General features: G+C 40.2%; 1 protein-coding gene across 1 annotated transcript in view; it reads right to left on the bottom strand.

The window, feature by feature from the left end:
* LOC135113005 (DISP complex protein LRCH3-like) overlaps positions 1-15,000 on the bottom strand; it is a 93,243-nt gene that overhangs the window by 24,820 nt on the left and 53,423 nt on the right. Inside the window, 3 exon segments of the mRNA XM_064027924.1 lie at positions 265-373; positions 6,198-6,390; positions 7,431-7,568. Coding sequence (XP_063883994.1) covers positions 265-373; positions 6,198-6,390; positions 7,431-7,568 — 440 coding nt within the window.

Here is a 15,000-nt window from a genome sequence, read left to right as displayed (position 1 = left end):
TGTTTTCTTCCTGTTCATTAATATCTTTTCTGATTCAAGTGTACTTAATGGCTTTTCAGTTTAAATACTTACATGTCTTAGTGTCATTCTCATTTTTGTTCATCCATTTGCACTCTTCCAGGTAATTTTTCCTTATCAGTGATCCATATAAACCTTCCCATGTCATTTTTCTAAGCGCTCACCCACACACTCATTCACTCCTACCACCAGACACTCACTCAGGCCGGCTCAGGTTCAGGAGTGCACCAGGCACCTGTGACTCACCTCATGGCTCTCCTGCGACCACCGCTGGTCCACACTGTCGCATGTGCTGTACCCACTGTCCACCGTGCTGCGTTTGCTGTGCCGCGGCTCAAAGAAACCATTTACCAATCTGGAATGGAAGGGAGACATTTATCTCTGTGCAGTGCTGCTGCTGCTGCTGCTGCTGCTGTAACAGAGACACAGGCAGGAGTTTGGTAACAAGAAGACATGGACTAAGTAGAAACACTTTCTAATGTTTTAACTACCATCATTCTCTTTTTCTCTAGAAGCTGTGGCAGATGAAATGTGTAAAAATTATAAAGTGCTTCTGCTTCATGTCATGTTCCCTCACAGCCATGCTTTGCCACAATAACCGCCACAGATGTGCACTTCTTTAGCTGAGGACAGGAGTGGCTTACTGGTATTTACAGGTATTGTGGGTGAGTGAAGCAATTTGTTCTTATAAAAACAAATATGTGGTTAAGAATTTCATCTACATTGTGCTGCATCAACAATGATGTGGTGAAATCAGTGAAGTTGTCGGTGAGATGTAACAGAAAGCTTTTCCCAATTCCCAGGAATGCTTCTCCTCCACTGTCAAGAGAAGTTACTTAAATTTTCTCCGTTGAAGCAAAGCACCACACACAGGACACAGTGAGCAGTGACCACCGCTTACTGCAGTGTTATAGGCATCATGTTTTGCTGTTTTTTTTTTTTTTTTTTTTTTTTTTTTTTTATCTGCACTGTACATCACATTAAGAAATTATTTTGCTTCCGTAGTGAGCCACAAGTCTCAGCAGAGCAGATCCCCCTTGCCCACACCCTGTACAAAGCTGGTTACAGTGTTGGGTGTTGCTTGAAGAAACACACAGTGCACCCAACAGTCATCTGCCTGCCCACTGGATGAGTACTGGCACCTCAAACAAAGTGCCCTACAAGACTCTGTGGATTAAGAACCACAGCATCTTAATACATCCACCTTGCATTATCAACATTACAATTACAGAAGTGGTTTATAAATGCTAAAGAGACACCTCTTCTTTTATCACACAGCACATGACAAGCCAGCAGGTCTGCATGACAAAGAAACATCAACATAATATGGCATTCCGAGGCAGAGTTGAGGTCAGTCACAACTCTTTAGCAAGCCATCAATGAGGCCTTATCAGCACCCTCCACACCAGCACCAGGCACAGGGCAGCCACACCCCACAGCCAGGAGGAGCATGGTGTGTGGCGGTGCAGGGCCTGGCAAGCGGTGGGTGAGGCAAGGCAGCTCCAGGCACTGGCAGGCATTGCAATGGTGTGTGTTGCTTCAGGGAGAGTGATCATGTTGGCCAATGACTGGATGATTTGCTCTGCAGTGTTTCCTGTCCCTCACACATCCTACATCTAACATCACAGAGAGTAATTTCCTGATATGACAGCACAGCTTCTACCTGCATTGTGTTCAACTCAAGTCCTGAATCAGTGTGACATGCAGGAGTCTTGAACAGCCATGACAAACACACCACAGGCAGGAGTGTTTGCAGGTGTTAGGAAGATCAGGGCTGAGTAAAGCTTGCCTGGGACTTGCTTTGTTCAGGTTCTTTTCTGTTACAATGTTAGGTGTGTGTTTGGATATAAGCATCTTCTTTCTAAGGGGAAGCACACAGGCCTTGGCTTGAAATGTGTGTGGGTTTTGTCCCTGAGCATTTGGACCAGATGGCACTACTCACCTACAGTGTCATAAGTTTGAAGGGAACAACTTCAGGTTTCACAAGACAGTGCCAATGATAACTGATCAATACCTGTCTTTCATTTTAAAGCTTACTCTTTCTGTTGCTTATAAATAAAATCAAAGTGAAATATGGTTCAGGTTTTTAACACAAGTTTATAGGATTAAGTACATGATTTTCCTTCTGCCACCACTTATTTCCACACTCTTAAGTCGGGCCACCACTGCCACGCATCCCTCACACCCTGGTGAGTCACGGCAAGGGCACTCATCCCACACAGAATGTCAACAAGAGAAGAACAGCAGCATAGCACAGAGCACAAGAGGGCCGAGGCAGAGCAACACCAGGGAGTGCGGAATGCTGCTGTGCTGCTGCTGCACACCGAGGCGTGGGGCATACTGGGGTACACTGAGGCATGGTACACACTTGCTGGGCAGTAGCATTGCCTGGGTACAAGACAGGCGTTGACTGGCTGAGAGTATCCCGCAGGCCGGCACGCAGCCTCACCAATTCCTCACTGCTTGGTGGAGGAAAAGCAGACCTTGTAGTAGACCCACACAGCTCACCACTCTTGTGCCTCAAGGAACTCTCTCTTCAGATGTGGACAAGTGACCAAACACAAAACACAAAATACCCAAGCCTACTCAGTGCCTGCTTACTGAAAGTGGGTGAAGTAAGGAACAAGTGTATTATTATAAAAACTCAAGCCACTTTTCTTTACATGTACACCTGTGACAAAGGACATGGAAAACACACTCAACCCTGCTTGAGCTTGCCCAATCACCACCACCCACTGCAGACAAATGGAGGAAAAAGTGTATCCTCATAAAAACCAAAGCCTGCCCAATCACTCCTGCTGACGATACAGGAAGTAAGAACAAGTGTACATAAAAACTGAAGCCTGCCAAATCACTCCCAACTGAAAGCAAATGAAGGAACAAGAGTATCATCGCAAAGATTTACCTCACCTACATAACACCTACGTCCAACATTCTGGCTTCACTGCACGGATGTCCTAGGAAACACTAACAAAAACAGCAGACACAACCCGGCAAACACTAGCTGCACAACACCTAAGGAAATAACACAGCCCTCATCTCAGCCCACATTAAGGTGTTCAGTACCACGCCTGACTACCCCAACACACCACACTAACCAATAAACACATCACCTAACAGCCTGTGGTATACGAAAAACATTACTCTGAATTCCCCAGAGACAATGTACCATTCCTGAGGCCTCCCCTGCTACGCTAACCAATACACACTGCCTAGCGGACTGTTGTATAATGAAATGCTACCCTGAACCTTGCTGTAACACCTTCCCCCAGCCGAAAGTTCATTCCTACTTGGTTTTTACTCTGTGGTGTTTGTCTGAAGCGTTTGGTACAATGAACGCTTGTGGTGGTGGTTGTGCTGGTGGTGGTGTGTTAGGTTTGCAATGATTTATGGCTTTATCTGAGTGGTTTAGTGAGGTTTATGATGGAGGAAGTAGAGGGAGGGAGGGAGGGAGGGTAAGAAAATGAAGAAATGAGTGCGAGAAAGTGAGGAAAATTTATTAGATTTATAATTAATTTATGTTTTAATTCAAGATTTATAACTGAAAAGAGAGAGAGAGAGAGAGAGAGAGAGAGAGAGATTCACATCAACTTATAATTTCCTTTTAATGGAGATTTATGCCTAATAAAGATAAGAGTGACAGAGACAGTGAGAGAGAGAGAGAGAGAGAGAGAGAGAGAGAGAGAGAGAGAGAGAGAGAGAGAGAGAGAGAGAGAGAGAGAGAGAGAGAGAGAGAGAGAGAGAGAGAGAGAGAGAGAGAGAGAGAGAGAGAGAGAGAGAGAGTGACAGACTTAGGATGACTTAGTTTAGTTCCTTAGCTTCAGCAATCAACAAACAAACATCCGCCAGGAGAGAAAGAATACGAAAAACAGTGAAATAGAGCGAGAAACAGAGTGAGCATTCACACACAACCCTGGCAAAAAACAGAACAGACAGTGACACACACACACACACACACACACACACACACACACACACACACACACACACACACACACACACACACACACACCTTCCCTTAACACCCAAACAAGCTTTACAGATCAGCAACCAACAAACAAACAAACGCCCAAGCCACAGAGCACACCCATGCACACACACACACACACACACACACACACACACACACACACACACACACACACATACAGACACACACACACGCACCACCATGCCCACTTACATGAGCTACAAAGATCACTACAACTACCAGGATCACAGCACTAGTACTCCACACTGCCCATTCCTCTGTGTCACCGCCTGAGGGACCCACCACACCCAGGCCTCCCTCCCCGGCTGTGGATGTCTGGGTCTCCACCTCCCTAGAAATCAAGGAGACACATTGCGCCACATTCTGAAACACTTCTACGCCAGACCTCCGCTACTCTCAAAAGGCTCTAGTTGAAGTTGCACAGGTTTTTAGGGATACACCAGTGAATGCAGTGAGAGACAGCACCAGCTTCCTGTATTGAAGTGGAAGAGACAGCACAGGGAGGGGACTTGGGTGGCTGAGAGGGCTGGCTTGCTGATAAACTCTATGCCTCAGAATGACAACTAACACAGCATGTAAATTTAGTTGATACAGAGATAGGTAGATGAATGGATGGATAGTTTGAATGATACATAAGATGACTGATATCTTTTTTTTTTTTAAGTAAGAGGGGCACTGATCTAGGTCAACAAAAAGGAAGAAAAAAGGTCCCACTGAGGTGCCACTCCCTAAAGAAGAAAGTCAAATGGATTATTCAAAATTAGAGGATGTGTCTTGAAACTTTGATTCTATAGCATTCATTTTGTTTGAGGGTATATAAAAGGGAGAAAATTATTATATTTCTGCATTTTTTTATGTAATTCTAATATATTGAGTTTTCCTACTTGTTTTGAAAAGTGATAGATTAGGAAACATCCACAGGAAGGAAAAGAAAGGAAATTCCGAGGGTTTTTCTTTTCTCACTACTGTATGACATGACAGACTAGGAAATATTTAAGATAGAAAGAATAAACACTGGTGGTTTCAGATTTTTGTTTTTTTCTCTTTAATAACAAGTTTAATGTGTCGTGACTTGTGTTCATGTCACGATGGATGATAAACATGAAAATATTTACAGAAAGACTGAATATATTTGCAACGAGACGCTAGAGAATATTTACAGGAAGACGGCCAGAAAATACTTGCAAGAAAACACTAGAAAATATTTACAGGAAAAAAAATGTTATGCAATAAAAGCTCAGAGAAATATTCACATAAAAGAATATTCTGAAAGATAAGAGACTGAAGAATATTTACAGGAGAGGAGAAACAGACCCACCTTGTGCTGGCCTGGGGATAAACACGGCTTAGAAAAACATCCTTGGTGGTAAGAAGAAACAACGATGTGAGTAAGGTTGAGATGAGGCTGTGTGTGTGTGTGTGTGTGTGTGTGTGTGTGTGTGTGTGTGTGTGTGTGTGTGTGTGTGTGTGTGTGTGTGTGTGTGTGTGTGTGTGTGTGTGTGTGTGTGTTATGCTGGCAAGACACACCACCTACACCCACCTCACACACACACCCTCACTGCACACACCGACACACTAGTATAGGTGAATCACGAATAACGAACTATGAGTGGTGTTCCTTTAAAAAAATGTGTTTATTGAGAGATGTACATGTCACTCTACCTCACTGCACACCACATCCTGACACACTAGCACAAAATAATGATTAAAAATTTTTGTCCTTTAAAATGTTGTGCATATTGAGAGAGGTGCCCTGTGAGTGTGAGGCAGGTGACACTACACACTCACTTCGCCCTCACTGCACACCCTGACACACTGGTACAGGTGATTATGAGTTAGTTTGCCCTGTAAATGTGTAACTGGCAACACATCACGACCTCACACACTTCTCCTACACCCTGACACATTAATACAGATGAATTTACACTAAATATCACACTACTTCACCCCCAGCACTACAAAACACCATCACACACTGGCGCACCCCAACACACACACACACACACACACACACACACACACACACACACACACACACACACACACACACACACACACACAGCACAAGACACCATCACACACACTGGCACACCCCAACACAACACATACAACACAACACACCACCATCACACACACACACACACACACACACACACACACACACACACACACACACACACAAACGCACCTGAAATCAGTACAGGAGGTGGAGGAAACCTTGCGAAGTTGTGCTTGCGTTTTCCTGAATTCCGACTCAGTGGAAAGAATGCCTCTCTTCTTGTCCTCCTTGGCTGCTATCATCTCCAGCCTCTTGAAGATGTGCACTCGGCCCCTTGTGCACAGCTGTGGGGTGGCGATGACAAGGATGAGTGGTGGCTGCACTAGTATTAGACCTATTACCTGCTATAAGCCTAACTTATGAATACAAAAAAATAGGCCTAGAGTCAGAAATGCTTTGCTCTCTCGCCACTATTTTCAAAGGCCACAGAAATTATTACACGGGTCCTCAAGGGTGTTTCTCTGGTTAGTAATGTAGAGGTCTTGTTAAGCTGTCACTAGAGTGGTGAAAAACGCTCTTTGAAAACCTGTCATTTCAGATAGTGGAGCCTTTTGAAAGTAGTGGAGCCTTTTGAAAGTAGTGGAGGTGCAGCCAGGAGTGTTTCAGAATGTGACCCAGTATGTGTCAGTTTTTTTTTTCTTTCTTTCTTTCTTTTTTTTTTTTTTTTACCTTAAGATTAACACTTTTCTATCCTGTCAAAATAGTTCAAAATAGTTCAGCAGTTTCCTCCCCCAACCCCCTTTTCTTTTCTTTTCCTTTTTCAAGCATTTCCTATACCAGGTTAGAGTTTTTTCCAATAGTGCAGTGAGTGTTGATGGATGCTGTAGTTCGATGGATGTTCCCTTTTTTCTTGTTCTTTTTTTTAGGGGGTGGGGAGGAGGGGCATCAGTAATTTAATGTTTGGTCTAATGCATTTTGTACATCACCTTTCTGGGCATCAATTTATTTATTTTTTTTTTTTTTATTTTTTTGATGGCTGTAGCATGGATGTGTGAAGGATGATGGTGAATGAGTGCAATGAAAAAGATGAGCAAAGACAGCAATGATAATGAAAGGAGAAAATATCATGATAGTGATGAGAGAGAGAGAGAGAGAGAGAGAGAGAGAGAGAGAGAGAGAGAGAGAGAGAGAGAGAGAGAGAGAGAGAGAGAGAGAGAGAGAGAGAGAGAGAGAGAGAGAGATGGACAAATAGACAGTAGTAGAAATATATTAATAAACAGATAAAACAGACAAGAGAGAGATACACAAAAATGACACAAATAAGACAGATAAAGAGAAACACACAAAAGAAAAAACACACAAAAAAAAAAGAAAAAAAAAGACAGACAGACAGACAGACAGAGACAGACAGACAACACTCACACTGGCTGGGGGGTTCTGCAAGGGGGTTGTTGTCCAGGGCCAGGGTGACAAGGGTGCCCATAAACCTCAACTCGGTCGGCAGTGTGGATATTCTGTTGCCACTGAGGTCCAGGAACACCAGCCGGAGGAAACACAGCTCTGCAACACAAGTGGAGGGATGGAGAGGTGAGTGGATGAGTGGATGTGAGGGTGGGTGGGTGTAGATATATAGGTAGATGGATGGCATGGTATTTGGAAGGTAGATTGGTAGAAAGGTAGGCTGGTTCTTGATTGGTTGGGAGAGAGAGAGAGAGAGAGAGAGAGAGAGAGAGAGAGAGAGAGAGAGAGAGAGAGAGAGAGAGAGAGAGAGAGAGAGAGAGAGAGAGAGAGAGAGAGAGAGAGAGAGAGAGAGAAACACAAAACTAAAGATAGATAGGTAGAAAGACAGATAAGTTACATGAGTTATGACACAAAACTAAATTCATACACTGAAAAAAAAAAAAAAAAAAAAAAAAAAAAAAACATTTCATTACTCTCTCATAGTAAACTAACAAGAGTAGTTTACGATTCAATTGCATGCTGAGAGATTAAGACATTTTGTGTTCACTACTTGTTGTAAAGAGCATTTTGTGTGTGTGTGTGTGTGTGTGTGTGTGTGTGTGTGTGTGTGTGTGTGTGTGTGTGTGTGTGTGTGTGTGTGAATACTATAACTTTTCCTAGTATGTAATGTATATGTAAGTATGTTTGTATCACACACACACACACACACACACACACACACACACACACACACACACACACACACACACACACTGGCAGAAACATAGAGAAATGCTAATGTATGTTCTTCTGTGTGTGTGTGTGTGTGTGTGTGTGTGTGTGTGTGTGTGTGTGTGTGTGTGTGTGTGTGCATAAGGAGCAGTGTCTGAGGTCATGCTTCTGGAAACACACACACACACACACACACACACACACACACACACACACACACACAATGGCACCTTTTCTCCTTCAAATATTTATGGAACAGGTACAAACAGAGGAGGAGGAGGAGGAAGAGGAGGAGGAGGAGGAGGAGGAGGAGGAGGAGGAGGAGGAGGAGGAGGAGGAGGAGGAGGAGGAGGAGGAAAGAGGAGGAAGAGGAGGAGGAAAAATTAGAAAAATAATAATGAAAAAGGAAAAAGAAATATGATGGTGATAAAAGATATGGATAAGTAAATAATGATGATGAAAGAAAGGATGGAATTACAGAAAAAAAATGCAGATAAAAGAAGGAAAGAAAGAATAATGAAAGAACACAGGAAGGTAGAAAGATAAATGAAAAAAAAAAAGATAGATAGAAAGAAAAAGGAAAAAAGAAGAAAAGATACAAAAGAGGATGAGGAAAGAAAAAATGGAAACACACAACAATATCTAATCTCTCTCTCTCTCTCTCTCTCTCTCTCTCTCTCTCTCTCTCTCTCTCTGACTCACTGACTGAATTATTGATGTGACCAATGACTCAATACTGGATGACTGGACACCTGACTGACTGACTAACTGACCGACTGACTGACTGACTGATAAAACTACCTTGCTGACTGACTGATGGACTGACTGACAGGATAACTAAGAGAATGATTGACTTTTTGACTGAATTATTAACTGACTGAATGATAAACTAGTTAGTTGGTTAACTGAATATTGTCTATCTGAGTGACTGACTGATTGACTGGCAGGATTACCAGATGAATGAAAACTAATAAACTGACGTAATTGGATAGCTATCAAACCAATTGACTGACTGACTAATTGACTGACTGACTGAGTGGCTGAAAGACAGAATAAGTAGAAAAATTACTTGACTTACTCGTATAAACTGACTTAACTGAATTCGTGACTGACTGACTGACAACCATGATAAATATATAAGAAATAGATAAGTAAATAAAATAGAATTAATAAATAAAATTAATAATATATAAAAAAAATAATAAGATGATAAAAAGCTTGAACAGGATGCAAGAGTGGATTAAACCACAATAATAAACACCATGACCACCACCACCACCACCACCATCACCACTGACAAGAGCACCAGGGGTAACGCACATAAACAGAAAGGATTGGATGCCTCACTTCTCAGATCCCTCCTAAGTAAACAGATTGGACTACTCATATATAAGCAAAAAACAAAAGAGGATTTAAAAATAATAATGTGAAGTGATGATGATGATGATGATGATGATGATGATGATGATGATGATTTGAGGTTTAATATATGAAGGTTTTGTGAGTTCCTCTTTGAATATAAGAAGAATAAATAAATAAATAAATAAATGGAAAAGAACATGATGTGATGAAGATAGTTAGTGAGTTTCCAAAGACAAGACCATAAGGAAATAAGGTTAGGAAATAAGGAAACAAAATCAGGGCATGCATAAGATAGGAAGTAATGAGAAGCAATAAGATACAGAACAAAAAATTGATAAACAATAAGAAAACAAGGCGTTAACAAGAAAATCAGACCATAAAATAGGAAAATAAGGAAAATATAATAAAAACTAAGAAAAAGAGGGATGAAGTAAGGAAAAACAAGAAAATAAAAAACAAAAACTGTGTAAGAAACTAAGGACAAAAACTAGAAAATAAGGTAATAATATAATAATAATAATAATAATAATAATAATAATAATAATAATAATAATAAGAAGAAGAAGAAGAAGAAGAAGAAGAAGAAGAAGAAGAAGAAGAAGAAGAAGAAGAAGAAGAAGAAGAAGAAGAAGAAGAAGAAGAAGAAGAAGAAGAAGAAGAAGAAGAAGAAGAAGAGGAAAAAGAAGAATAGGCAAAAAAATATATAATCATATAGGAAATAAAGTTGTGAGGTTATTAATACGAGAAAGGGATGACCAAACACTCTGGTTATAAATACATCAGGCTTGTTATAAAATACATCAGGTTTATTAGTCAAAGAAGATGAGTAAATGATGTAACTTAAGTAATTTCTAGCCTAAAATTAATTAAATTTGTAGTTAAGGCGATGGAGATGATTTAAAATTTGGGTCTTTAAATATTAGTAATTAGAATTTTTTAAGTAAAGATGATTTGCTTTTAAATTTTGTGGTTTAGAATTTTTTTTAAATAAAATATATAAAATAACTACGTAACTAAATAAATAAAACAAATAAACAGATCAATAGATAAACAATAAAAAGTAAGACATGCGAGGAAGTAAAGAAATAAGCAAATAAACAAACAAATAAATATAAGCAAACAAAAAATAGATACACTTTGTGCGGTTAAGAAAATATATATAAAAAAAATCCAAAACTACAAACAAACAAATATGGTTTAGGAGACTGAAATGCGAGTGATTCCTGTAAGTACATAGACAAACATTCATAAATAGAAAGACTGAAGACTGTCCACATTTAATTTTCGACGACACTACAGACATCTGGCGGCGGAGACCATGAAGGATAAGCCGTGACATCTCGAATTCGGTAAAGTTACGCATCTCGGCACCTACAAACAAGTACGGCTCGGTTCAGTGAGGTTCGCGGGATGAGAGCGCTTCAGTTAATATGCGGCAGTGATAAAAGATCCAATTATTAGGCGACAGACATGACCTACATTCGGCATTAGGAGAAAATAGAATAAACAAATAAATAAATAAAAATATTAAGGTTTGTGAAGGTTACGATGATGAGAGAAGTGGTTTCAATGAGTTTTTGAGAGAGAGAGAGAGAGAGAGAGAGAGAGAGAGAGAGAGAGAGAGAGAGAGAGAGAGAGAGAGAGAGAGAGAGAGAGAGAGAGAGACGTTACCTCATATCCCAAGAACTACAACCTCTTGTAATATTCAAAGAACCAGAACAAAAACAAGACTTAACAGAATAAAAAGTAGAAAAAAGTAAACAGTAAAGAGAGAGAGAGAGAGAGAGAGAGAGAGAGAGAGAGAGAGAGAGAGAGAGAGAGAGAGAGAGAGAGAGAGAGAGAGAGAGAGAGAGAGAGTGTAAGAAAATTCAACTCTCTCTCTCTCTCTCTCTCTCTCTCTCTCTCTCTCTCTCTCTCTCTCTCTCTCTCTCTCTCTCTCCTCCTTTAATTTCCCTTCCTTTACTCAATTTTCTCATTTTCTTCCTTCCTTTACCCTCTCCTTTCTTTCTCCCTCTCTCCCCCTTTCTATCTCCCTTATTTCACAACTTCCCTCCCTCTTTCCTTATCAACCCTATCTTCTATTTTTCTTCCATTCCTTCCTATCTCCCTAACATCCTATATTAAGTTATCTTTCCTTCCTCCTTCACTCCTTCCTTTCTTTCCCTTCTCTTCTCTACTTTCCCCTTCATCTTCTCCCTTGCCTCTCACCTTTTTCTCTTTTTCCCTATACGTATTCTCTCATTCTTCCCTCCCCTTCCTTTCTTTCCTTTCCCTTCTCTTCTCTCCCTACTTGCCTCTCTCACCTCTTCCTTCCTTCTCTTCCCTCCCCTCTCCCTTTCCCTCCCTGTCTGAACTTCTAAAGGAGAGGGGGAGAGTAAGAATGGGCAGGGCAGTGAATTAAATCCTTTGTGTGTCTGTCTGTCTGTCTGTGACCTTTCCAACAGACTTACTTCTTGCTCTTTGCATTCCCCTCATTCCTTACTCTCTCTCTCTCTCTCTCTCTCTCTCTCTCTCTCTCTCTCTCTCTCTCTCTCTCTCTCTCTCTCTGATTGTATTCCCTTGACATACTTTATTATCTGTTTGTCTGTCTATCTTATTTCCTTCCTTCGCATATTCCTTAAGTTTCATCTATTCATCTATCTATTCGTTTTTTTTTTTTTTTTGTCTATTCATATTCCTCATTTTTTTCTACTTTATTTAAAACTTCCGTATTCATCAATTTTCCTTTATTTGTGTATCTATAATCTGTCTATTTAATGCTCACCTTTCGCGCACAGCAGTATTAATCTATTTTCAACTACGTATTTTTGCCTCTACAAGATGCAATTCTGGCAACGTGCACCATAGCTATTAGTCTGTCTATTGATTAACTCCTTATATAAGGCATCATCTATGTTATTCACGTGTGTTTTTCCAGCTTTCTCGTCTGATCTTTACTAATACGTACGTACCTCCTTATCAGACGCAAGATTCAAGCATCCTTTGACAAATCCACTTATCTGTTGTCAAGATTCCTTATTTATCTTCTTTAAATGTCACTTCTTCAGCCTTTTCTTTGTTTTGTTTTGTCTGTTTTTTGTTTTTTTACCATTCCCCTCCCTCTCTCTATCTTTTGATCCTTTTCTTTTTTTCTTTTTCTCATTCTTAAACCACTTTTTTCCTCTCTCTCTCTCTGTCTCTCTCTCTCTCTCTCTCTCTCTCTCTCTCTCTGCCACTTTTTTCTTTTTTTATTTATTGTTTTTGCTCTTAAACCACTTTCCCTCATCTCTCTCTCTCTCTCTCTCTCTCTCTCTCTCTCTCTCTCTCTCTCTCTCTCTCTCTCTCTCTCTCTCTCTCTCTGATGCAAGACTTACATAAGCATCCTTAAAAAAAAAAAGTCTTAGTTTTTTTTTTCTAAACTTTCAACTTCACCTTTTAAACTTTTGACCCACACAGCTTTTACTCTCCAGCTTCATACAATGTGGTGGTGGTGGTGGTGGTGGTGGTGGAAGTGAATACAGTTTCCATACATGCCAGTGACAGCAAGAGGAGTAATAGATGAAATGGATGAGCCACACAAAAACCTTTCAATGCCTGTTTTCTACTTTCCTTTCTTCCTTCCTTTCCTTCCTTCTTTCTTTTCTTTTCCTTTCTTTTCTACTTTTCTTTCTAGGGGAAGCTCAGAAAAATTTTTTAAGATAACTCAAAATAAAGTAACAATTATATTATCACCACTAGTCAGAGGATTAACTAAATACATCCCTTTCTTCTTTCGTTTCTTTTTTTTTTTTTTTTTCTTGGGGGAAGCCCAGTAAAATCTTGGTCAGGTCACTCAAAGCCAAGTAACAAGTCTAATATCATCACTACCAGTCAAAATCTCAGAGTTCTATACACCACTGCCTTCATCCCTTCACAAAATGATATCTCTATTATTTTATCCGTTTCTTTCAACCTTCCTACCTGTTTAAAAATATCACAGGTTCACGTCTCCCTCATCTCCCTTGCCTCTGATATAGAGCAAAGTGAAAAGGAACAGTGAAAAAATATGTTACAAAATGGTACAAAGTCACACCTTGCCTACACCTCTCAACCCTCTGGCTGTTGCAGCACCTGTTAACTGTACACTCGGCAACCCTAGACAACCTTACTTCCTTTTATGTGATAGGGAAATAAATGTTTAGTTTTCCCCACTTAAAAAAATACCATAATCTTTTTTCTTCTTCTTCTTCTTTCCTTCTCTTTTATTTTATTTTTCGTGGGAATAGAGTTTGGAAGGTTTGAAATTTCTATTATAAAAAATTACAATTACTAAAAAGCTTAACACTTTCACTGCAACACCAAACAGTTGGCAGCAGCAGAAGCACTGTGTGAAGTCCTTACAAGCACCTACAATAAAGTTAGCGATGAAAAACTGATACATTTTGCAATTTCTTCCCAGTTCACAGATTGGACGAAGCTGCATAACAAGTAAAGATGTCTCAGAGTGATTGGTAATTAGGGGAAAGGTGTAGCAAGTGGCAATCAAAGGGTTAACTTAATATTCAATGATACTTTTAGATGTGAGTCTTTCAAAATTACTTAAAACTTAGACTAAAATAACAACTTCAAATTTTTTCCCTTTCTTTTTCTATCTAAAAATATCACAGCTTCATTTCTCCCTCACCTCTCTGCCTGTCTAACTACACTTCACCCAGTCATGTCTGTGTCACGCGCACAGCTTACTCTCTGCCATAATCCCCTCCCCACTCAGCCATGCACACCCTCTCCCTCTCTCACTCACTCGCTCATTCACTTGCTGACACTCACGCCTGTCTTCTGCAATATAGTCGTTCTTAGTGATGATGAGGCTGGTGGGAATGATAGGATTAGTGGTGATAGTGGTGATAGTGGTGATGGTGATGGTGATGGTGATGGTGGTGATGATTCTCTCTCTCTCTCTCTCTCTCTCTCTCTCTCTCTCTCTCTCTCTCTCTCTCTCTCTCTCTCTCTCTCTCTCTCTGTTCTCTTCTCCATATATTTCATCTTCTCTTCCTATCTCCATTTTTTCTTTCTATTTCATTTTTTTTCTTCCTATTTCACTTTTTCTCTTCCAATCTCCTCTCTTCTTTTCTCTCTCTGTTTCATACTTTGTTCTTTTTTTCCTTATTATTCCAGCTTTCATCTCCTCTCTTTTGATCCTTTTTCTCCCTCTTCTTTTTCTCTTAAATACTCTCCTTCATTGCAAGGCTCTCTCTCTCTCTCTCTCTCTCTCTCTCTCTCTCTCTCTCTCTCTCTCTCTCTCTCTCTCTCTCCAAGTATAAGTCTAAGCTTCTTAAAAGTACACACACACACACACACGACAGCACACGGTACACACCAATCTGGGTCAACACACACACACACACACACACACACACACATATTATTATTATTATTACAAGAACATGATATCACTTCTTCTTCTGCCTTAAAACTTCATCTGATTTAACCAACTAGGGTC

Source organism: Scylla paramamosain, chromosome 25, assembly GCF_035594125.1.
Source record: "Scylla paramamosain isolate STU-SP2022 chromosome 25, ASM3559412v1, whole genome shotgun sequence".
In the NCBI taxonomy this organism is placed as follows: domain Eukaryota; kingdom Metazoa; phylum Arthropoda; class Malacostraca; order Decapoda; family Portunidae; genus Scylla; species Scylla paramamosain.
Note: the sequence above shows the minus strand (reverse complement) of the source record. Positions and strands in the feature narration are given on the sequence as shown.